Here is a 24,689-nt window from a genome sequence, read left to right on the forward strand (position 1 = left end):
CTTTATAGACAAAGTCTTAATAAGTTTTTTTTTCCTTGTTCCTTGTATTTTTTTTCTTACATTATTTTCATCTTTTATATTTACTAAAGCCTTAAGCTCACATACCAATCACAACCCAACCAAATGATGTAGCCATGAAAAACTTATTTTTTGTATGAAATTTTTTCACAACTTTAATATTTTCTTCTTTATTCTAAAGCACTTTTAGAGCTTATGATACATTCAACTTGCTTTTGCTTTAGCTTTCTAGGTTACTGGAATTAGCTAGTATTCATAAAAGAAAATTATAAAAACTAATATTAGCCAAAATCACAAAAAAATAATTAACTTGTGCCAGCTTTATAACATTATATTTCCCGATAGCTTTCTTGCACACATAAGTTTTTGTTCACAATTGTTAGTTTTATTATAAAAGATAACTTATTAGATATATACATAGTTGTGCTCCCTCACTCGTAAATACGAGAAAAGAATTATTACTCTATATAAATTTTCAATATTAGTATATACTAATTTGATGTCTTTTCTTAATCAAGTATATGAATTTTAACTCCTTTTTATTTGAGTGCACTAATATTTTAAAATACTTTAATCAAGTAATCTTGTTCTTATTTCATCAACTTTTCTATTATTTGATGATGTATCTTTTATCCTTGAATCACTATTTATATTCTAAACTTTCATTTTATAATAGTCAAGTACATTAACTTTAACATTTTTTATTCCGATGAATCATTATTTTAGGTTCTTTTACTCAGGTTTTTTAATATAGTCTATCTGTCATAATTTCATCAACTTTCTATTTATGTTATACATATTTTTATAATAGTCAAGTACATTAACTTTAATATTTTTTATTCTGATAAATCATTATTTTAGGTTCTTTTAGTCAAGTTTTTTAATATAGTCTATCTGTTATAATTTCATTAACTTTCTATTTATGTTATAAATAGTTTAATTATATCAATAATTTAATTTTTAGTTATAAAATATTTTTTAGTCTTTCCAAGATGAGAAGAGTTTACATGTAAAAGAATTTTTTTTTTTTTTACAATCACTTAATTTAATTTAAAATATTTTTATTTATTTTAATATATTTATTTTAAGGGGTATTTTTACAAAAATACATTAGAAAATGAAAAATTAACTAAAGTACTTGAATGAAACAATAAAAATAAAGCTGTATCAAAATTAAAAAAAAGAAGAAGTTATGTAGTACTTGAATGAAACAATAAAAATAAAGGTGTATCAAAATTAAAAAAAAAGGTTATATTGGCCCAAGAAAAATAGGGTTTAATTGGGCAAAGAAGAGGGTTTGGTTGGGCCAAAAGCTTTCTCTCGTTTGTGGACTTGGTTAGGCCGATAACTCTCATTTATGAGCTGGCTTGAGTTTTTGACAAATACACACACACTCTTTTACTACCTCTCGTAACCCTTGGTAATTGGTATCTTAAAATTCAATCGATCTTGGAGAACGACTAAGAACAAGGCTTCATTGAATAGACATATCAAACGGGTAACGAAGGCCCAGATGGATTGGGCCACAGAGGCCTAATATTTACAAAAAAAGAGGAAGGCGTGTCTTGATGTCTTCTTGCATGAAAGGAGAAACAAGGCCAGTTCAGATGAGGTTAGGTCTCTCTATCTTGTAAAACAGAAACAGAGGCACTGCTGAAGACAGCAAAATCATCTCTGTTTCGAATTCAATTCAATCAAGCACAACCATGGCTCATTGTCTCACAATCAACAATGTAAGGTTCCTTTCTATGCCTTTGTCCCTGTCTCTCTATTCTTTTGTTTGAGAAAAAAAATTCATAATTTTCAGTTTTGATGGCCTGTCATTTCCCTTCGAGCTCTTCACTACACCCCAAAACCACCATAAAACCCCACCAAATCCCACTAAGAACCATCACTTACCCTTCCATTAGATGCAAGAAACAAGACCCAATTCTTGAGAATGATAACAAAACTGAAAATACCAATAAAAAAACCCATTTCAGTTTTCTCTCTTTACCCATAACTCTCACTATTATCTCCACCTCTCTCACCCCACACCCTGCCTTTGCTGCCACACCAACACCCAAAACTTACCATAAAAAGAAAACCTTAAAAAAGACACAACAAGAAGCCTTGACACCGGACCAGCTTAAACAATGGTCTCAGAATCTTCCAGTTGTATCCAATAGAATACCATATACTCAAGTTTTGATTTTAAAAGAGAACAACAAGCTCAAGCATGTGATTAAAGCGCCTAATGCCTCTTTAAAACAACGTCCGGAGGCTGTTTTAGTGGTTTTAGATGATAATCAAGTGTTCAGGACTGTCTTGCCCTCGTTAGAGAGTAATAGGAGGTTTTGGGATTCATGGGATGAGTTCAAGATTGATGCTTTGTGTGTGAATGCATATTCCCCTCCGGTTAAGAGACCTGAGCTTCCTAAGCCATATTTAGGATTTTTGTGGAAAGTTCCAGAGTTTATGCTGTCGAGGTTAAAGCCTAAGAAGGAGTCCAAGAGAGCTATGGAGTTGAGGATGGCCAGAGAGGAGTTTAAGAGGCAAAGAAAGGAGGAGTTGAAGAAAATGAGAGAGGAAAGAGAAATAATCGAGAAGGCAATCAAGATGCAGAAGAAAGACGAGGACAGGAGGAGAAAGAGGGAGACTAGGATAAAGAAGTATGAAGAGTCATTGCGTGATGCACGGAAGAATTATACAAGAATGGCAAGTATGTGGGCAAATTTAGCACAGGACTCAAATGTGACAACTTTGTTAGGGTTGGTGTTTTTTGTAATATTTTATCGTACAGTGGTGCTTAGTTATCGGAAGCAGAAGAAGGACTATGATGATCGGCTCAAGATTGAGAAGGCAGAGGCTGAAGAGAGAAAGAAGATGAGGGAGTTAGAGAGGGAGTTGATGGGTATTGAAGAAGAGGAAGAAGATGAGAGCGTGCCTGGGAAAGCGGAGCAGAATCCTTATTTGAAGATGGCTATGCAGTTCATGAAGTCAGGAGCACGTGTTAGGCGTGCACATAATAAGAGATTGCCTCAGTACTTGGAAAGGGGTGTGGATGTGAAGTTCTCTGATGTTGCAGGACTTGGGAAAATACGTCTTGAACTTGAAGAGATTGTGAAATTTTTTACACATGGAGAGATGTACCGCAGGAGAGGAGTGAAGATCCCAGGTTAGTTTTTGGAAAGCCATTGTATGGAATTTTAATGATTTTTTTATTTGAACTTTCTGTAGGATTTGTTTTCGTGGCTTGTCATCTCATTTATGTTCTTTATCTAGTTTGAGGATTTGGTTGAGAGGACCTTACATTTTATGTTATTGTTCTTGTTTTAATCACATCAAACACTGCACTTTTTCTCAGCATGTTGTGGAGTCACTTTAAACATTCAATTTGGAAGTGGATTGTGCAAATAAACTTCCCTTGTGCAGAACTTGTGTAAATAAAATTAAAAGATAAAAAAATGCAGCACAGGTTGAACTATCATAGCAAATTAACATTTTACACTAATATGCTGCCTTGCAGGCATTCATTCTTTCACGAGTATTAAGTAATAAAAGAAAAACTCAAACATAACTTTTACAGACAACGTCGTAGAGGCAGAAAGGACTGGAAATAACAGCTTGCTTTTAGCAAAATTATCATAGACTATTTGTGATATTCTCTTTAAACGCTTGATGTTCACTATGTAAGTTCTATCCAACTCATTCTTTTGGTTGCATCTCAAATTACATGACCTCATATACTGGTATGAATCTTCCCTTTGGTCAATTTCTGGGATGATTACAGACACTAGATTTGATCTCGTTGAAGTTTACTGGAGATTCTTGTGGATAGAGTATTCTGTGCTATTAAATGTTTTTGAAAGCAAGAGATGAAAGGGATATGGAGCAAAGAATTATGTTTTATTTATGTTTGTGATTCCTATTGATTTTCATTGCCAATTAGATTATTTTTATGAAGTCATTATGCTTGTGATCCTGTGTGCATGACTTGTCCGCTTGGATCCATTTTTCAATCAGGTGGCATACTTCTTTGTGGCCCCCCTGGGGTGGGGAAAACTTTACTGGCAAAAGCTGTGGCTGGCGAGGCAGGTGTAAACTTCTTCTCCATCTCTGCATCTCAATTTGTGGAAATATATGTTGGAGTTGGTGCTTCTCGAGTTCGAGCACTTTACCAAGAAGCAAAGGAAAACGTAGGTGTTCTCTTTAGCTTCTCTATTATCAAGGTTCTTCACATGATAGCTTGGAGTGGTATTGCTGATGTTAAATTCTAAACTTGTTCTCACTATGAATTTAGACATGTATTTACCTTTTTTTTCCCCAATGCTTTCAAATTCAAATATAGAGCTGAATATTGTTCAGATTGCAACACCTCTTTTTCAAGCTCTGGGAACCTTAATCTTTTTCACATGTCATCATACTTATTTTTGTTTGCATAGGCTCCATCTGTTGTTTTCATTGATGAACTGGATGCTGTTGGAAGGGAGCGTGGTTTGATTAAAGGTTCTGGTGGACAAGAACGTGATGCCACTCTAAATCAGGTTGGTTGGGGCGTATCCTAAACCTCAATGCTGCTGTTTTATGATAAACCTGCATTTGAGGATTGATGTTCAGTTTCCTAATTCCAGCTCCTTGTATCCTTGGATGGGTTTGAAGGTAGAGGGGAAGTGATCACTATTGCTTCCACAAATAGACCAGACATTCTAGACCCAGCACTTGTGAGGCCTGGGCGGTTTGATCGAAAAATATTTATACCTAAACCTGGCCTCATAGGCCGCATGGAAATTCTGAAGGTAATAATTTATGATCTCCATCATGTTTTTGTGTTCTCCTCTTTTTTACTCCTGTCATTTTCTTTATGGCATTGAGAAACTAGGCCATTCCATGCCTTTTAGCTTCTTTTTATCCTGTTTTATTTTTTTATTTTTTTTTGGTAATAGGTTCATGCTCGTAAGAAACCCATGGCTGATGATGTGGACTATATGGCTGTTGCAAGCATGACAGATGGAATGGTTGGTGCAGAGCTGGCCAACATAATCGAGGTTGCTGCAATTAATATGATGCGCGATGGAAGGACTGAGGTATTGCCTATTCTTGTAAATTGAAAATCTTACTCCATTTGCCAGTATGATTTCATGTCATTAGACCTGAATTGCTGAAGAGGAGCTGTGAGAAATGGAATGATTTGGACTTTAGGCAGCTTTTATTGTTCTTTGAACCAAGTAGATGGAAAAGCATTTGCGTACTGGGAGGTCTCCCACAAAACTTGATGGAACTGGGACTTCAATTTCCTATTCAGAACATTCTTTGTCTTGGCAATCTAGGAGACAATATTTTCCGTCCCAAATATTACTTTGACAAGTATGATGTGTTCATAGCCATCTCCTATACCAAAATAAACTTTAAGTGTCTGCTTTTGTTATGGTCAGGAGAGGTTCATTTTTTTTTCCTATCTATTCCTAGGAATTATATTGTGGTAACAACATAGCTAACTACTGTTGGGACCAGCTCATGGTTTGTACACCGTCATAGATTTAAGTTTGCTTATAATTTATGATCACACTAAAACATTCTATTTAGTCCTCAAAATTTGAAATATAAGAATTCCATGTAGATAAAAACCAGCCACTACTTGGATGTGATCAACCACCTCTAATATTGGCCATTCCACAATATGGATGATCATGAGATTTTGAGTCATCTAATTTTTTATCCTCCTTTACTGCCTCGGCTACTTCATCCCATAAATCATTTTATTTTAGTTTGCATATTTTTTTTAATAGTTTGTTTTTCTGAAGAATTGAAATGTTAATGAAATATTATTTGCCTAGCTGTAAAAAAATGGATATTTGCTTATTTCCTATGGCTAATTTGTTAGTTATATTATACATTCTTCTCAGTGACCTTTTTCCCAAATGATTTGATTTATAATTTAATAATTACTTTTGTGCATAGCATAATGTCAGTGAATAATTTATTGCATCTGTGCAGATTACAACTGATGACTTATTACAAGCTGCACAAATAGAGGAAAGGGGAATGCTGGATAGAAAGGAAAGGAGCCCTGAAACATGGAAGCAAGTAGCTATTAATGAAGCAGCCATGGCTGTTGTGGCTGTTAACTTTCCTGATCTCAGAAATATCGAGTTTGTATGGCTTTTAAATTCATTTTTATTAGTTTTCTCATAGTACTGTTTCTTTGATTCAGTTGCATTCCTTGACTCACTTTTATTCTTGTTTAGAGAGAGATTTTAAGTTAAAACTCTTGATGTTTACTTGAAATGCCTTTTTTTATGTGTGAGATGGAGAACATAGGGCACAATTCATAGCTTGTTTCTATGTGTAGACAACGTGAGTGCAGAATAACAGCCTTATCATTTTTAAAATTGGTCCTAAATGTACCACATAATTTTTATGCACTTTTCCGAGTCAATGAATATTTGCTCAAGCCTTTTGAGTACTAGTTGTGGTTCTATACAACTGGCATTGATTTTCAAAGCACAATAAAAATGAGAAGTTGCTGGCTTTTTTCAAAAAATAAGTTGGATTAGTTAGACATTTTTTATTGAACTCTTTGAAGATTGGGGAGGATGAATCAAATTCATGGCATATGTTGATGATTTGTATGCATTTTGACAGCTGAACACTTGGATAGTCAGCAAATTTATTTCACATTTTGTTGCTGTTGAGTGGTTAAATAATTTTTCTTTGGACAGACTAATAGATTTAAGAAAGAAAGAGAATAGATTCTGCCTGTTCTTTGTTTGTAACCTTGATTTTAAGGGGATGTTGCCTTTTCTAATGATATATATTGCACATTGAAAAATTTCTCTCATATTCTTGGAAACTCTTGGAAATTCTAATAGAAAATGGTGAAATTCTAGAGCACGACCATGGACAGAGAAGCAGAAATATTTCAAACAATGGACTCTATAGTATGGTGTTAGTCTTTGCTGTGACTTCGGTGTCATGGTGTTTCATTATCATTTGCCCAAAATGATGTTTTAACTTTCAGGAAAAACATTATAAACGAACAAAACAACTCTACAAAAACTATGGTAAGTTCTTGGGGGTTTTTACATGTCGAATCTTCCCTGTTATAGGGATAGGGCTTTTCTAGCTGCAACAGGAGTTCAATTTCTGGTGGTTAATCTTCTGGTATTCCAATAATGTTTCAAATATTTTAAAATCATCACATCTTTGTATTTGTCATTTGTCTTTAGCTTGGGGAATGTCAGTGTCTTGCCTTTTATTCTGCTTGCTATTGAAATATTTGACTTTGTTGAGATGATTACCTAGGAATTAAACTTGTTGGGTATTTGTGCTAGTATATATCACAAATTGTTCCCATAATAAATGTATTTTGAACCTTAAAATTATAGGATTATACTTATCTATTTATTGGATTAGGTAACAATTGCTCCCAGAGCTGGCAGGGAACTTGGTTATGTGCGGATGAAAATGGATCATGTCAAATTTAAGGAAGGAATGCTTAGGTATATGTATCCTTTAACTCTTCAATGTCTTTTATTGCTCAAAGGATAGCCAAATATCAATCATGCCAAACTGTGATTGATACAATAGCACCGTGTTATGATTACTGCAGTAATTGTACTGTTGAAATAGTTTTATGGACTCATATTTTTCTTTTAAGATACCCTCTTGTTTCTTTGTATCATGCAGTCGGCAATCCCTTCTGGACCATATCACCGTTCAACTGGCACCACGTGCAGCTGATGAGCTTTGGTATGGTGAGGGTCAGGTAAATAAACCTTTGTTAACATGTGTGATTCAGTAGGTCATTGGATATATGTTGTGATTGATGCTTGGATATTAGCTATTCATTCTTTTGTTAGCATTTAAGGTCTTGTTTTATTGGTTTCAGTAGTAGGTCTTTTTGCATTTCCTAAAGAAAGAAACAGTCTTCCGAGTCATTTGCTTGATTTAACTCATGTTAAGATCTGACTCGACGTCAAATGATGTTCTTTCTTTGTTGAGTTGTTGATTAAACTAATTACAAGCTATTGCATGGCAGAACACTTTGCATAAAAAAGCACCCAACCATGAATTCAAAAACAGATGAATGATGTAAATGAAGTATTGCATCAATTTGTTATACTATTCTGATTAGAATATTTTTTTCAGCTTCTCAAGCAAACAGTTTTTTTTACTTCGTTTTAGTTGGACCACCTTAATTCTTAACATTCAGGCTTTGAGAAAGCTATTGTCATTGGTAATATCAAAACCCTCATGTAGTTTTGTGTTTTTGATATCATCATATGTGGTTTGTCGTGTAAGTTGATTGTTCTGTGTATCAGGATTAGTATTTTGTATTCTATATATCTTAACTGGTATGCTAATACTTGCCTTGATACATCAAATTATTCCAGTTAAGTACAATATGGGCTGAAACAGCAGACAATGCTAGGTCAGCAGCACGGAGCTATGTTCTTGGTGGCCTTTCTGAGAAACATCATGGTTTATCCAACTTCTGGGCTGCAGATCGAATTAATGTAGGGATTCATGATCTTTTCTACACTGCATCATGGTTACATGCACCACGCATTTTTTTGCACCTGAATTACCATATAGACTAGCGTGATTATATTGCTCCCTTACCATTTATACAAGCTGAAAGTGGATTGAAGATGGCTATATAGAGCAAATTTACAATATATGACACGCTAATGCAAACATTGTCATCTCTATTATATGCTAATTATTGCACTAATGCATTCTAAGATGGAAATTTGCAAATTTCAGGAAATTGATTTGGAGGCGCTACGAGTTATGAACTTTTGTTATGATGGTGCAAAAGAGGTACTTAATATAATGCAAAATTAATATAATGCAAAAGATGATCTCAGTTGCAACTTCCCAATTTCCTCATCTTGTGTAAACAATTTGTCTGTGTCAGATTCTGCAGCAGAACCGAAAACTGATGGATGCTGTTGTTGATGAACTTGTCCGAAAGAAAAGTTTGACCAAACAAGAATTTTTTAACTTAGTTGAGTTGCATGGTGTGATCAAACCTATGCCACCAAGTATTCTTGACATCAGAGTTGCCAAGCGTGCACAGTTTCAAGAAATGTTGGTGCACCAGAATGAAACAACTACAACAAGCAATGCAAGAGCAACCTGCCAAGAGAGCTCAATTTAAGCATGGAACTCGATCTTTGTTTATGCTAAAGCATTAGCCAAGGAAATTAGCCATGGGAAGCAGCTGTTACCTTGATTGCATGTTAAAAATGAACGGCTAGTTGTGAACCGTGCAAATTATGTTAATGTGTGAGGTAAACTTCTTGATGATAAACCTAGATCATGCATCACCTTGATCTATCACGGATGAGCTGATACAATAGGCACACAGAAGTCCAAGTTACGTGTGGGGGGAAATTTTGACAGTGCTTCATCCTTTTACCTTTTTTCTGAACTCTCATATATTCTGCAATCATTTTCTGTTTTGCTTCACATATTATGATTTTTTTTTTTGTCGAATAGGCTTTAGTTAGCTTGTATTTGCTTCTTACTAACTGGTTGTGCCCTTGAAAGCCAAGCCATTCCTATCTCTGTTCTGAGTTTTACTGAGTTGCTAATGAAATTTTTTTCGCATCCGGTGCATTCTGTTGTAATTGTCAGATATGCGATTCTCTCATGATGGATGCTGTGTTGTTTATTTACATGTTCAAGAGCTTCTACCTTCCATTAAGTTTAAAAGTAGATCTTCAATTCCATGTACAAAATGGTCTTAACGTTTTGGTCTAAAACCAACTACAAGTAGCTAGTTAATCTTTCATTTGTATCAACTTGGCACGAGGCTTTTTGGCTGATCATGCTGCATAAAACTCTGGTTCTGAAAATTTCATTTTACTACTGTCTTGTAAAATGGGGAGAAACAGGCCTTTTGCGTCTAGAACTTGTTCAAGTTCTCCATTCTACTTGTTTGCTCTATGGAAGATTCTACAGTAATGTTTTTAGTTTTAGTGGCAAGGCCAGTATTTACTCTATGGAAGATTCTAAAGTAATGTTCCTAGACCAATGGCAAAGAAGTTTCAATTGTTGGGGCGTGGTGTCTGATATATGGTATTATTACTTCATCCCAAGTGATTTTAAGAAAAGTATAGCGGTATGATTAGCGGTATGATTATATTTGAAGTTATTATAATTCCAGAGATTTTAAATTTACGATTTAACGAATACATTTATTCGTAATAAATTAAAACTGATTTCCTATAATGATAATAATAATTACTCCTTTAAGGTGATAAATAGTTATATTTTAATTAAAATCCTACTTGATTTTTCATAACTTCGTGATTACGTTGGACTTGGCAGTATTACCAAGTTTTGTTTCAAGGTAATAATCTAATATATATATATATATAGACACGCACATCATAGTTTGAATAATCATAGAAGTTATAGAAGTTGTCTTATTAATAATAGTAGTGTGGTTAAGTGTTTTTTTAAAAAATATTTTTTATTTTTTTTAATTTTAAATTAATATATTTTTGATATTTTTAAATTATTTTAATATACTAATATTAAAAATAATTTTTTTAAAATAAAAAAAATTTAATAATTTTTTTTTAAATCATTATTACATTCTTAAAATTAGTAAAGCGTCCCACTAAGTCCTCTTTTGAAAGAGTCAAATCAATTCTAGATTTCTTCAAGTCATAATTGTCACTAATCCACGCTCGATTATCTCACAAACCATCCATTACCCGATTAACGTAACCGCCAAAATCCTCCACGTTCTGAGTTGAATTAACTACCAACCACTACTTTCCACACCCATCATATCGATCATGCTTTCGTTTAAAATATATAAAAGCCCTCTAGCAGATACATGCAGACGACAACAATGAACATCTCCAAAATGACATCTCTTGTGGCTTTCTTTTGCATTTGTTCTATCATCACTGTTGCGTCCATGAATGGTTTGGTTATCGCAGAAAGAGTGTTCAAAGTTGGGGATGTGTTTGGATGGCAAGAACCTGGACAAGACAACTCTTCGTTGTATGCTCAGTGGGCTACTAGGAACAGATTCCAAGTTGGAGATTCTCTCTGTGAGTTCATTACAGTTAGCTAGATCTTGACTCTACAGTTTGCTTTCTACTTCTACACCTAAGTTTTTTGAATGCTGTTAGGATTGCATGATTTTCTCTGGTTATAAATATCTTTTACTTAGCGTGTAACCGTTGTTCGGTTACTAATGTTTACATGGTAGAAACGTAAACTTTTCTTTCACCAGGAAATTTCCTTTTCATGTTCTTCTACTTGCTTATGAGAAAGTAAAGAAGGAAATATGGGCTGTCCTGTGTAAACATCATAATTCTGAAACCAGATAAGAATGATTTATGACCAAAGAATACTGTTCTTGCAAGAGAATGAGTACAAGCTTAAAACAGTGTTTTCTTTTTTGTGCAGCCAGCAGCATTTACGTTCTCAGATTTATGATTCGCTCTGTTGTTTTCCCTCTTTGCAGCCTTTGATTATAAGAATGACTCAGTTATTGAAGTAGACAAGTGGGGATACTACCACTGCGATGCTAGCAAACATATTGTTGCCTTCAACAATGGAAATAGAGTGTTCAAGCTCGACAAGTCAGGACTATTCTACTATATTAGTGGAACCCCAAGTCACTGCAAGAATGGCCAGCGTTTGCTAGTTGAGGTGATGGGTCTTCACCATCATTCTCCTCCTTTTATTGCAGCTCCACCTGGATACCTAGCACCATCCCCACAACTAAGTTCGGGAGTATCAGTCTCAGGGACACTTGGTTCATTGTCAATGGCTCTTATGGCCACATTGATTGCTTTGTTATGGTCTTTAGCATAACCTATTTTCCTTTTCAATTGTTATTAGCTATATATAGGTTGGTTTTCTTGAAAAAAAGAAAAGAAAAAAAAACCTTGGTATCTGATTCCCGCTGGTGGAATCTTGTGTTTGAGCATTTGTCTTTGTAGTCATTCATTGCATATTGTTGGATCTAATATGCTCGGAGTTTGTACTTTTTTCAAAGAAACGCTATTGCTATTGAATTTAAAGCATTTTATTAATGTCTAACTCCATCCAGTGTGATTTAATTTAAATCATTTGGCATTTTTTTTTTTAAAAAAATCCTGGAAGCCTAATTCACTGTAGTTCCCTGAAAAAATAGTATAAAAACAACATAAAATAAGCATGAAGCTCAACTTTCTAAAAAAGTTATTATGAAAAGCACTTCTTAACTACCCCGGGCATAAGTATGATTATTGCCATCAATATTCTTCTAAATCTCGCTCATATACATTTTGAAGAAAAAATCCTGAGTGTGAGATGAGATTAATAACTACGCAAGCTATTAAGAATGAACATTATTCCTATGAGCTAGAAAACTCTCCACTTTAGCACAATGATACACACTTATTTCTTCAAAGATCGTATTGTTATAAATACTAACTTAGATAACTATAATGACCTAATAAATCTCAAAAAGCACATACAAAACATTATAGAGCTTGTAATATAAAAGAGTGGTGGTACTTGTAAGATTTCCCTATATGCTAAGAAATGGTATTATATATGCTAAGATATGGTATTATATGATTGAACCTAACTCCATGGTTGGCCTTCACGATTTCTATATTGGGATCATTTTTTATTCTAACACTAGTATTCTAGCTAAAAAGAACACAACTAAGCTTTTTATCATCAACCAATAACAAAATGGAAGCATTATTACATATCTTTAATGATTTAACGAATAAATGCTAATCCAAAAGATCTATTTGAACCTACTACTATTAAAGTCCTAATTAGTGGAGTTTATAACTTCTCTTTATAAGAAGCTTGCATACTCTCCCTAATAGAATTCTCTTCAATATGAAATAAGCAATGAAGAATCATATTAAAGTAGAAAAACAAGTGACGAAACAAGATCATCCTTATTTTCAAATAAAGCAATATTCTTAGTACCATCAATCTATTACCAAGGAACCTAAGAGAAGTATCAAGGATCCATTCATGGTAGTCTGATATTTTCTGAGCTTCTAACCACACATATTACCACTACATGTGTTAAGGAATTAACTATCATTCAATGAGGGTTTTGTATGATACCGATTTCTTAAGAAAAGTGGTACAAATACAAGGACCCTAACAAGTTTTATCACTTTCTATACCCTAACTCATATTTTATGTTTCTTGAACCATATTTTAATAGTATGCATAATTGTTTATAGTTTGTTTGCTAGTCATTGATTCAAAAAACTCAAAGACATATTATAAAAGTTTCAAAATCATAACACTAGACGAGGATAAAATTTATCAGTTCTAACTGTTTGCGATTGAAATGATGAAATGTCATCTTTGTTATCCCTTTATGTTCTAAAAATACATCCCTCGTGGTCTTCATTTAAGTCTAAATAAGTTTTTCTTTCTAAAAACTCTAAATAAGATCACACCCCACACTGAAGGAAAAATGAAAATTTTAATGATCAAGAATTGATCCTAACTAAGATCACATCCCACATTAGAGGGAAAATAGAGATCCCAAAAGTCAAAGGTCGATCTTGACTGAGATTATGCCTCACACTAGGAGCAAGCAGAAATTTAAAGATTAAAGACTAAAGAGATCATGAAAAAGCTAAAGAACTCAAATCCCAAATGTTGGGAGGCATGCCCAAATGAAAGACAAATATGAACAACTCAAGGTAAAAAAAATTGAGGACGTCCTACCAAAGCAATAAAAAAAGGTGAATCAAAGAAACATGATGAAAAAAAGAAAGACATAATGGTAATGATCCTAAAACTTTAGAACCTTGAGACATTCTTTAAGCTTACAAATCCCTTTATTTCAAATCCCTTTATTTCATAACCAGCAACCATAGCCTATTCAATTATTCATTGATATGACTTGATCTTTATAATAGAAAGACTTCAGCTTAAATATCACTTGTGATTTAACTCATTATAATAGAGACTATCGCCTATATAGGTAGATTATTGGTGAAGTAGGCACACCAAACTATTAAAGAATAGAAGATAAGTAACAATAAAACTTATCTCAATATAATACTTTAGAGTAATAATATCTTCCTTTTAAAATAACCATTTTTTTATCTTAAAACTCTGAAAATTAATTAAAGTTTCTAATAACAATAATACTAGATGACGTCTTATTTTTATAAGTTTCAGACTTTTTTTTCCTTTAAACACAAATACACATTTATTTTTAAGAGAGAAGGAAGATCTCCATGATATTAGATAAGACACAAATAATATCAAAGAGGTGAATATGCTCATCCATACTAAATTTAATAACTATGACAATCCATCATTTTTTCATGAACACCATCAAAACCTAATAAGAAGAAAAATAAAATATGGCATGTATGGTAAAAAAAAAAAAAAACAAAAAAGTAAAAAATGAAGTTTTTTTTTCTCACACACGTTGGTGCACTTCTTAAGATCGAAGATGAAGTGGAATAAAGAAATCAAATTGCATGAGCCTGAATGGGAATTCCAATGGGTGTTTGGGAAAGTATGTTATATATAAAAAAAACTATTTTATATATTTTCAGGAAAAAAAATTAAAAAAAAAGGTTACTGTAATCTTCTTAAAAGATGACCACAATTACACTCCTTTGGCAAACTGACATTTTTATAATGGGAAATTGAAATTCTATCACTTAAATTACACAAATCTCGATGATAAGACCAGTTCAAAGCCTCAAAACTTCACCGATTTGATAGTTCCGAATTTTAGATGGCTTCAGCACATGTCTAAAACTGTTTAACCAATTCTTTTGTTATACGAATAGCTCTGCCAGTTACAATGGATTTGTGCTCATCCATTCCGTATAAAAGCTAGAACTAGAGCTTTAAGCCAGCTGGTCATAGATAGCTCAAAATTGGGACATGATACTGTAACAAAATAAACAAGCCTTTGTTATTTATAAAGGGTAAAAAGCCATTATCACAAAATTTCGAGTAATGGTAGTAGATATCACTGGAATTAATTGAAGGATATACCCTTTTTCATAGAAGTCATGTTCATGTTCAGGAAGGAATAACATCAAGTATATCTGTCTGGAGGCAAGGATCTTCAATACTTGGATCTGGAGAGCCACATGACTTCCTGAACAGCTGATGCGGCAAGCAAGAAGCAGCTCATGAAAGTAAAGAATATAGAGACATCAACATGGTCACAGAAGCTCTGTAAAGGCTTGCAGAAATTTGGCAAAGCTGTATGTTGGATTCCTGTTCGATTGAGGCTGGTGACTCCTGATGCAGCAGCCCCTGCACTTATCATTGCATATGCAAATACCTGCAACTCAAAAATTACACATGTTAGCCTTTTCTCTTTACGTGGGCGAACAGAATTAGTTGTATTCCCTGCACTACCCACGCGGTGCATTGCAACAATATTTGAAGATATCAATGCATTGCACTCGATCAATGCATGAGGTGAAAACAAGTATTTGAAGATGCACCAGTACAAAATCTGTATAACAAGCATCCATAGTTCCAGCCAAGTTGACTTGAGATAATCGATTAATAATTTCAGCTAGGTAGGGAAATAAGCAACAGGATTTACTCCAATAATCTGACAACTTTGGGATGGGATGTCAATATGGCCATCATTTTAAATTTGCGCTCGCTGATAAGGAGCTGAATAAGCTCAAACGGATGCAAATTCCAGAGGCTTGATTTCTTGACAATGTGATAACAATATTTTGTACAAGAGATTAAGAAGTATAGCCCTCCTCAATTCTCCCAATGAACAAGAGGACGCACATGTTATGTCAGTTTCCAACAAGACTTCTATGACATAGTAATTGTGAATGACTTTTTCAATTTTGTGCACGCTCCATTTTCAGCTCCTAGTCCTTCCATGAAATGGTGAAACTTTTATATGTAAAGCATGTGCTAGCTAGGTTGGATCAATAAAGAAGAGTGTGACACGTTTTCATTCTCACCCAGCTTGCTACCTTGTGTAATTAGTAGAACGAATTAGCTACATTCTGTGAATTTTCTATATCATTAATAACCAAAGCATATAGAAAAAAGAATTGCGTGAACAAATGAGAAATTTCAGAAATGCACAAACGATACATATGGAAGGCACTTTTGCTCACTGAAACCAAAACTACTCAGAAACTACCAATCCGAGAGACAATTAGCTAGCAGCATGTGTGCTTTTAAGATGAGAATTTATGTATATACCTGATCTCCTGCAAAAATAAGCCATGCATGACTTCTTGATGGAATCACCGGAGATTTTCTAAGGAACCTTGACATGCTAATCAGCCATTGCAGCAAAGAATGTGCGGCAACAGCTGCAGAGACTCCAACCAGATATCTGTTCAGCACCAACTAACAGAATTATTAACGTCAGATCATCCAATTTTTTACACAAATACAACTCCTTTTAATATATGTCCTCCATAAAGTGGCAAGGCAGGACTTCAACATGACGCCTTCTCCTGTTCTGCTTTGCTTTGCAGGAAGGGATTTACAGTCACTCAGGTTAACATCTCCTTTTTACGCGAAATTTACTTCACCAGTTTATTCTTCACTCATGTCAGCATCAACAGCCTTAAACTTCTCTTGCATATTACTAAGAAAACAACAACAACAATAAAAATAATAATAACAACATTAATAATAATCCGACCAAGAGTCGTATGGGAAAATACTAAAGTAACCACAAAAAAGAGTCACGGGTTTGATTCTGTTCATTCAAATGCCATGAAAGTGGAGGTGGGAGTCCCAAAAATATGTTGTTACACTAAGAAGAAACAAAAACAAGGGCGATTTCGTAGACACAAAAAAACAACATGATAAACAGGCAAGGTCATACCCTGCGGTTGTCCGTTAAGCTTGGATTGGGCAACACAGCACCCCCCAGAAATTCAATTTAATAAACCACAAATTAAGACTCCTCTAATCAAATATATATATATATATATATATAAAAGAGGCCAAAGAAAATTAAGTTATAGATTTTGGACATTAATTTCATTATGAGTATAAAATGAACACAATGGCATGCTTGAAAAATGCGAGGGAGGCAAAAGCTTTTTAATTAAACCCATGATTAAATAGATAATACCCTCCATTAACAAACAATTAAGTGAAGCTGCAAAACTTCCACTCTCTGCCGTTTAATTTCCATCGGATTCCCAGCAACCAATTAAGCAGCGCAGCAACAAGAACAAAAGGGACAAGGACATTTGCGAGATTATAGTGAGAGTAACTTACTCAAATGAGTGAGAGAAGGACCACTTAGATTGAACAGGGAGCATGAAGCCATAGATGGAGATGGTGCTGGGCTGTTGTGCTGTGACCATAAAGGACAGTGCTGTCACAGACGTTATTATGCATAGCAACCTGAGTAACACGTGCATAAGTTCAGCTCTCCGCCCAAAAGGCCTCATAGCAGCGTTCGTTCCCCCTCCTGAAGCACCTACACTCATGGTTCCACTGATATTATCAGCCGCTACCTTCGACTCAGGCAGCTGCACTGCAACCTCTGCTGCTGGTGCCAGTTTTTGCCCATTCATCATCATGGTTTTAAGTTTCTTTTTGTGGGTTTTTCTGCTGCCTTTTTATTTAATATGATGTAGCGTTTTCGATGCGTAATACGAAGGAGGCAGTTAGCCGTAAACTGTGAAGAGGGTGGAGAGATTTTAAAGGCACCAGGGGTTCCGTGCTTGTCTCTCTTTTTTTTTTTTTTAGATTAATGTGGGTGTCCGGGTCAGCTTGCGCGTACCACGATTAATCCCACGGGCCCTGAAATTAACGACCATGTAAGCCTCCAGTGGCCATCATATAAGCAACCAAGGACTCGAACCTGAGACCACAGAAAGAGCAAACCTCTTGATCCCAAGTTCTTACCATTTGGCCACCACCTAACTTGTCTCTCTTGTTACCTCCTGAGCATGTGCTTAAAATGTGTTAATAAGTAAACATTTAATAATATGATGATTTGCCAGCAGTTATATATAATTTCTTTATTTTTTTAATTTTAAAAATGTTTTTTAAATAAAAAAATTACTTTTTTATTTTCTTTAAATTATTGTTTTAATATTTTTAGATTGTTACAATGTGTTTGTATTAAAAATAAATTTATAAAAATAAAAAAATATTATTTTAATATATTTTTAAATAATAAATACTTTAAAAAATAATCTAATATTCAATAGCTTCCTACAATGAAATAAGTTTGATTTTTAATAATTTAAATTTATTATAGTAGTAGTGACCCACGCGGCAACATTGTCTGATTATTGCTGGGGCTTATTTTTGTTTGAAACATCCTGACTCAAACAACTACATCTTTATATTTGCTACGAGTTGTTTAATACATACATCTAAATATTTTTCGAGTTTCAAAAAGTTAGAATTCAGAGTCGTGCATTGTTCACACACACAAAATTTTATATATTTTTTACTAATAAATTCTCTGCAAGTACATATTTTTATAGGTTGACACGATATTTTTAGCTAATGATCACGGTGCAACACGTACCTTATTTTATGCAAATTAATCACTTCCTCAATGGATTATTATTTTTAGCTTATCATGAACCACTTTATTAATAAAAATATTAAATATTATAATTAATAAAGACACTAATATTTCCACCCATCAAATCTCATATAACTTATCAAGGTGAATTAAAATTTATAAATACTTTAAGACACTAGACAAACAAAGAAGATCACAATTTATCAGACTTTACTTTTTTTTTTTTATTTTATAACAATTCATTATTACATGTATTTTTTTTCTTTTACACGTATCATTAATTTAAAAATTTAAGTATTAAAAATCTTTTATTTCATTAAAACATTATTATTTTTAAATAAACATTCAACCACTACGTAAAACCAATTACTAGGCCTAGAACAAAGCCTATATTTAAAGCATAGAACTAGGATGGAAGCCCATGAAAAACTCCATTTTTATACAAAGTCTTTTACAACTTCATCACTACACCTCTTATATAACCAAAAATCCATGAGTATGATATTTTCAGGAAACTTAAATGCAATCTTCCCATCAGCGCGCATGATTAACCCTTTCTTTTTACATTATGTTTTGAAAATATTTTTGAAAATATATTTGAAATTATTTTTTTTTCTTTTCATGATTTTGATATCAATAGTCTATAATATGAAAAAAAATATTAATATAATATTTTTAATATATTGTCATTGTTATTTACCATCGGATTAATCCCTAGTTAACAATTATCTTGCTTGAAAGTTACTATTTAGCACTACTATCCATTTATTGCCTCTAAAATTGAGATTGAGGCTAGCTAAGCACAATATATAACAAGCTAATCTTTCCATTGATATCTCTCCTATGATTGTTATACATGTTAATAGAAAAGGTAATCTTGTGGCAGATTATTTGACTTTATAGTCATCTTTCAAATATTTATATTCTACTTGAATTGTCTATTTTATTGACTTAATAGGTAAGTAAGTTAAGTTTGCTTGGTTCATGTTTAGTTTGTAATATATTTTTGGGTATTTTTTTCTTCTCCTATTTAGTTATGCTTATATTAGCTAAATGAATTGATTAATAATTTTCCACTAAAAAAAAGAAGTTACAATTTGGTATTTTATTGACTTCGATCCCATATTAAAATCAAGTAAAAATTCCAGCTTTGAGAGAAAAATATCCCAGTAAAATAAAAATGAAATACATTAGTAAGGGATAGGCTTGTTTTACCTTGTATCCTCCTTCAGCTTCTGTAAGGAAAAAAAAAAAAAACCAGCCAATGAAATAACCCACATAGATCATCTTAAAGCATAATCCTTGCTTCTCATGACCTAACTAAGCCCTAAATATCAATTTGGATCAGGACAGTATAGGCTCAACATTCATTTATATATATATATATATATATATGGAACGAGTTGAACAAATAAATTGCTAGACCAAAATCAAAACAAACATTATAAAATTGTTTCATAGATATAGTGTTAAGAAAGTTCTTCGAGACAAACATATCTCTTCATCAGGGTGATGGAAAATCAATAATAGCTATAACACGCATGTAATTTATCATAATTTGCTATGTTTCTTTTTCCCATCAACTGTCTTATACTTGAAAATAGTTTCTTGTAAGCTTGTTTGTTTTGATTTGTTTAAACTACTCTTAAAATATTATTTTTTAATTCAAAATGATATAGTCAATACTAAAAACTAATACAAGTAATAATATAGGAAAATCACATATCAGTTGGAATAACAATCATTTTTTTTAATCACAATTTAGTCGCTTTAATAATATTTGCTAATAATTATTTATATAGTTGTAAAATTCAACATAACTAACGAGTTGACTTCAAAATATCAAGACTCAAAACTTAAACTCAACATAATGCCTAGTTAAATTAGCTAACGTTTTAATATAATAAAATCATTTAACTTGGTCATACTTGGTCCAAATCAAGTATGGTCATCTATACATGAAAAAAAAAAGACAAATATCCTAGGAGATAGAGGTCTATTTAGAGTTATATTCTTTGCCAAACTATAAAGAAAAGTCAATGAAATATCTAGATAGATGATTACGGGATAAAATAAAAATAGAGGAAAAGAGAGAATTGATAATTTTTTTTTATAAAATATTTACTCTACAACTTTAAAGAATAATTCTTGCTTTCTATATTTGTTTTTTAGAATTCACTTTCTAGGAAACTACTTTCTAAACTTTTTTATGTTTTTTTTGCTATTAAAAAAGTTGGTCAACAGAAAATATTTTACAATCAAAGAAAAATTTGGCTTGATTTCCAGAAAAGTGTTTTCCTAGAAAATTTGGACGTAAAACACTTTCTAAAAGTTGTGAAAAATTTAAAAATAACATATTATTTGATGATTATATCAAATTTGATCTTCAAACTTTTGATTGTTATATATATTTAGTTTTGAATATTTATTTTTCAATTTTATCTCTTAAAATTTAATTTTTATATTAACTTTGATCATCATTTTTAGTTGTTATTTACTTTTTTCCTATCATTTTTTATTAAAAATTTTTATTTATCAAATTTGGTCCTCATTCTTTTAATTGTTACTTATTTTATTTGAAATAATTTATGAAATGTTAATTATTATTATTATTTTATTTTTTAGATTTGATTATTATTTATTTTATTTGATATAATTTATGAAATTTTTTTTTTCAATTTCTTTCTCATTCAACTTTTTAATTTGTAAGATTTGTTCCTCATTATTTTAATAAACTTGAAAAAAATAAAATATTAATAAGTTATTTTTCAGCTCATTTTTCATGATATAACCAAATAATGAAAAGTATTTTCCAATTTATTTTTCATTACACTACCAAACATAAAAAAATAATTCACTTTCTTGGAATTCATTTTCCCAGAATTCATTTAAAAAAAACTACTTTTCAATAAACAAATAGGACCTTAACTTAATCCCAAATGTCATTTTAGGTCAAGGACGCGTGCACGCACCAACATTATTCACCTAAAAAACCATTTCTCCAACCCTTTATTTACTAAAAAATCTTAAAACACATTATTAAAATCTAATAAACTTGTTCATAATCTTGAATTACACTTAATCTCCTAAAAAATAAAAAGATCCAATAAACTTTTTTATGCTAAAAACACTATATTGGAATCCCTCATGTCAAAAAGACTTATTAATACTAAGAATAATTTTGTTTTTTATCATTCAATTGTGTCAAAAAACCTCAAGGAATCGATTGGGACAAAAAATGTAAAACTGAAAAATTTTAGGGACTAAAACAATTTAAATACACCTCGTGGACAACAAAGAAAAAAAAGAAACTAGATATTTATTTCAGTTTTAAATTTATCTTTAAAGCTTCAATTGTTTAAAAATAAAATATTATAGGTAATTATTGTAATCCACAGTGGATTGTGCCCCTCCTAAATGCATTCCTCACATGTCCACGGTTTTAAAAATTATTCCACGGCTCATTAAGTTTTGCAAAACCAAACTGCAATGATTGTTAAAAACTAGAAATTAAAAAAAAAGAAGAAGGATTAAACTGCATGATCTCACGTAGATGCTTCCAACGCCTCTGAAAAATGTGGGATTTTGTGATTCTAGGAAGTCTCACACACCATTACAGTGTGGCGACTCCCTCCCAAGCTGGTGCACGTAACCCAAGCACCAGCTAATATCCACTCGTCAATTAATTTCTCCTAATAGATTCATTTTAGTCATTAATTTGGTAAAACAAATTAAATATTTATTTTAATTTTAAATTAAGTTCATGAAGCTTTAATTATTTAAATAAATAAAAATAAATTTTATTTTTATAAACCAAGCACCAGTTTTTTTCTTGATATCATAGGATTCTCATATTAAAAAACCAAAACAAATTATCAAGTGCAATTCCAAATAAACTTAATGCAAAAAAATAAATTAAAGGAAAAACATCAAATGATAAAAAAAAATGTTGAACATTTTCCCCTTCCCATTCAATTCTCCCCCCCCCCTCTCTCTCTCTCTCGAACATTCATCTTAGATTCAAATTCAAAAGAAAAAAAAAAGGAGAAAAGACGAAGCTAAGAGAAGATTTAATTATTTTTGTGTATTTTAGTGTCGTCATTAGGTAAAACCTATATATTTTAGCCATAAATGATATGAAATAATAATAAGAGTGTATTTGTCAAAAAACAATAATCTAAATCCCTGCCCTTTTTTGTTAACTAGTCGTCGTCGTCGGGGTCTCCAATCCCACCCAACCCCACAATTTTTTTAGGTCTTGGCTGCAGCACTGGTTATAAAATAAAATAAAACAAAACATAACATTATAAACCAGGGGGATCAGTTAGAGGGGTTTGTCAATTCTAATCCAGAAATACCCTTACTCAACACATATCGTACATGAAATTAGTTTAAACAAAAATTATTAGTTATATTATATCGAAGTTAATACAAAATCCAGTATTTTAGATTTATTTATTTCCTAAAATTTCATTTTGTAAAATAAAAACTTTGATTTTTAGAAGTAAAATTTCATTTCGTAAAATAAAAACTTTGATTTTTAGAAGTAAATTGTAGATTTTAGTCTTAATCTTAATTTTAATCTTAAATAAATCTCAAAATATTTTATTTGTTAAATATTAATTTGAGTATTTTATTTTCCTATTTTCTAAAACAATGTCACAAATTTAATAAATGAGAGTACGGTTGTTAAAATAGCGAGTTAACTCGTAAAATTTTATAATTTTATGAGTCAACATGTATCCAATATGCTATATCAGATTAAAAACTCGAAACCAGTAAAATCAAACTTAATTCGTGCAAAATCGATAAACTCAATTTTATAAGTTTACTAAATTTGTGATATGAATCAAGTCAGACTCAAATTTGGCCTTAAAATATTTGCTGACTAGTTTTGTGAGATTGAACATATCTTTCAAATTGTATATCAGATGAAACTAAAATTTTACAGGAAAATATTAGATACATAAAAATATATTATGATAAATTTTTAGGTAAATAGAGTTAGGGAACATAATATTTCAGATGGTCAAATTTAGTAAACTAATATTGTCAAATATGTCAAACACTATTGTCATATACTATTTGAGATATATCTACTATTGGTAGAATTTTGCTTCAATTAAAGTTGAGATAAAAATTAAACATGTGAAACTTTTCAACTATATATTGTAGGTCCAATAATTCATATAAACGAGAGAAAACAATATGTTTAAAATTAAAAGAGAACGACATGTTTGAAATCAGAACTCAAATCTGTCAAGAATATAAAAAAATTAGAAATTCAGGCTGCATGAAAGAATTTTAACATGATGACTTTTATTTATTTATTTATTTGTTTTTAAATAATTATTTTTAATTTGAATTTTTTTATAGCAAATTGGACATTGTTTATGAGTATATTTCATTATTGAATTTATGTTAATTAATTATTAATTTAAATTCATTAGTTTTCAACCCAAAGGGATCGAGGGTCTATCAAAACTTATTATGATAGGAACAACCAGGTTGTCATTAGATGATTAGTACTTAAAAGTGTATTTTTATCAAAGTTTTATATCATCATTTTGCACTTGAAGTATCAATAACTCCTTAACTAAAGCATGTTTTATAATAATATATCTAATAATATAAAATACTTTTAATTTATGGTAAATGTTCATTTTAAATGCAGGCCTATCACATAAATGAAAGGATTGATTGATGAATTTAAGAACTGAAATTGAAAGGATAAAGAGATGGCCAAACTTAGAAAAGAGATGTCAGTGCAATCCAAACTGGAACACTATTCGGTAATTGGGTCATAGCTGGAGCTATAGATCTCAGATTTAGGTCTACTTTATATGGATGGAAAGGTAAGACATAGGCCTACAACTTTCATATGGAGCCCAAGATCTAAAACGACCATTTTCAAGTCCAAATTGTTGCAACAACAAAGAAGCCCGAATCTATCCTCCAGCCCGAGCACTGTTCAGTATTTTGGCCATATCTGGAGTTCTAGAAGTCAAAATGAGCTGAATGTTTTACACAAGAAAGCTAAGACAATTTCCTACAACTTTCATGTATTTTTTGTAATGTTTATGCTTTGTTTTTATTAATATCAAGTTTATACCTTTCATTTCCTTTCCTTTACTTAGTTAACTTTTATCTTATTTATGTTCTT

At 31.9% G+C, this 24,689-nt stretch overlaps 3 protein-coding genes across 5 annotated transcripts; 2 read left to right on the forward strand and 1 right to left on the reverse strand.

Annotated features, from left to right (window-relative positions):
- Nucleotides 1-1,591: 1,591 nt before the first annotated feature.
- Nucleotides 1,592-9,612, forward strand: EMB2083 (AAA-type ATPase family protein). Of its 2 annotated transcripts, XM_011014211.1 has the most exons (12): nt 1,592-1,751; nt 1,826-3,175; nt 4,024-4,196; nt 4,443-4,544; nt 4,632-4,796; nt 4,944-5,084; nt 5,995-6,153; nt 7,414-7,499; nt 7,687-7,765; nt 8,394-8,516; nt 8,767-8,823; nt 8,921-9,612. In XM_011014211.1, exons 2-12 carry the CDS (start codon nt 1,831-1,833, stop codon nt 9,161-9,163), a joined length of 2,673 nt encoding a protein of 890 aa, XP_011012513.1. In that variant the 5' UTR covers nt 1,592-1,751; nt 1,826-1,830; the 3' UTR covers nt 9,164-9,612. The 2 variants fall into 2 exon arrangements, with proteins under 2 accessions (XP_011012513.1, XP_011012512.1); XM_011014210.1 differs by having other exon boundaries at nt 1,592-3,175.
- Nucleotides 9,613-10,624: 1,012 nt separating this feature from the next.
- Nucleotides 10,625-12,068, forward strand: LOC105116752 (mavicyanin-like). The gene is made up of 2 exons (XM_011014212.1): nt 10,625-11,075; nt 11,495-12,068. The coding sequence occupies exons 1-2, from the start codon at nt 10,856-10,858 to the stop codon at nt 11,845-11,847; spliced, it is 573 nt and encodes a 190-aa protein (XP_011012514.1). The 5' UTR covers nt 10,625-10,855; the 3' UTR covers nt 11,848-12,068.
- A 2,588-nt stretch (nt 12,069-14,656) lies between these two features.
- LOC105116754 (CASP-like protein 3A1) lies at nt 14,657-17,643 on the reverse strand. Of its 2 annotated transcripts, XR_840589.1 has the most exons (4): nt 17,257-17,643; nt 16,219-16,354; nt 15,025-15,319; nt 14,657-14,916 (listed from the first exon to the last, which is right to left on the reverse strand). XR_840589.1 is itself a non-coding variant. In XM_011014213.1 (3 exons), exons 1-3 carry the CDS (start codon nt 17,562-17,564, stop codon nt 15,098-15,100), a joined length of 666 nt encoding a protein of 221 aa, XP_011012515.1. In that variant the 5' UTR covers nt 17,565-17,643; the 3' UTR covers nt 14,657-15,097. The 2 variants fall into 2 exon arrangements, 1 of the variants encoding a protein (XP_011012515.1); XM_011014213.1 differs by having other exon boundaries at nt 14,657-15,319.
- Nucleotides 17,644-24,689: the final 7,046 nt, after the last annotated feature.

The sequence above is a fragment of the Populus euphratica genome, unplaced genomic scaffold (genome assembly GCF_000495115.2).
Source record: "Populus euphratica unplaced genomic scaffold, PopEup_1.0 scaffold1034.1, whole genome shotgun sequence".
NCBI lineage: Eukaryota > Viridiplantae > Streptophyta > Magnoliopsida > Malpighiales > Salicaceae > Populus > Populus euphratica.

Excerpts from the sequence above, each read along its gene's own strand:
- EMB2083 (XM_011014210.1), top strand. The coding sequence starts at position 1,831 with ATGGCCTGTCATTTCCCTTCGAGCTCTTCACTACACCCCAAAACCACC. Across the intron at positions 4,197-4,442 it reads ACCAAGAAGCAAAGGAAAAC|GCTCCATCTGTTGTTTTCAT; the intron begins GTAGGTGTTCTC and ends TTGTTTGCATAG. Across the intron at positions 4,797-4,943 it reads GCCGCATGGAAATTCTGAAG|GTTCATGCTCGTAAGAAACC; the intron begins GTAATAATTTAT and ends TTTTGGTAATAG.
- LOC105116754 (XM_011014213.1), bottom strand. The coding sequence starts at position 17,564 with ATGATGATGAATGGGCAAAAACTGGCACCAGCAGCAGAGGTTGCAGTG. Across the intron at positions 16,355-17,256 it reads TCCTTCTCTCACTCATTTGA|ATATCTGGTTGGAGTCTCTG; the intron begins GTAAGTTACTCT and ends GGTGCTGAACAG. Across the intron at positions 15,320-16,218 it reads TTATTTTTGCAGGAGATCAG|GTATTTGCATATGCAATGAT; the intron begins GTATATACATAA and ends TTTGAGTTGCAG.
- LOC105116752 (XM_011014212.1), top strand. The coding sequence starts at position 10,856 with ATGCAGACGACAACAATGAACATCTCCAAAATGACATCTCTTGTGGCT. Across the intron at positions 11,076-11,494 it reads CCAAGTTGGAGATTCTCTCT|CCTTTGATTATAAGAATGAC; the intron begins GTGAGTTCATTA and ends CCCTCTTTGCAG.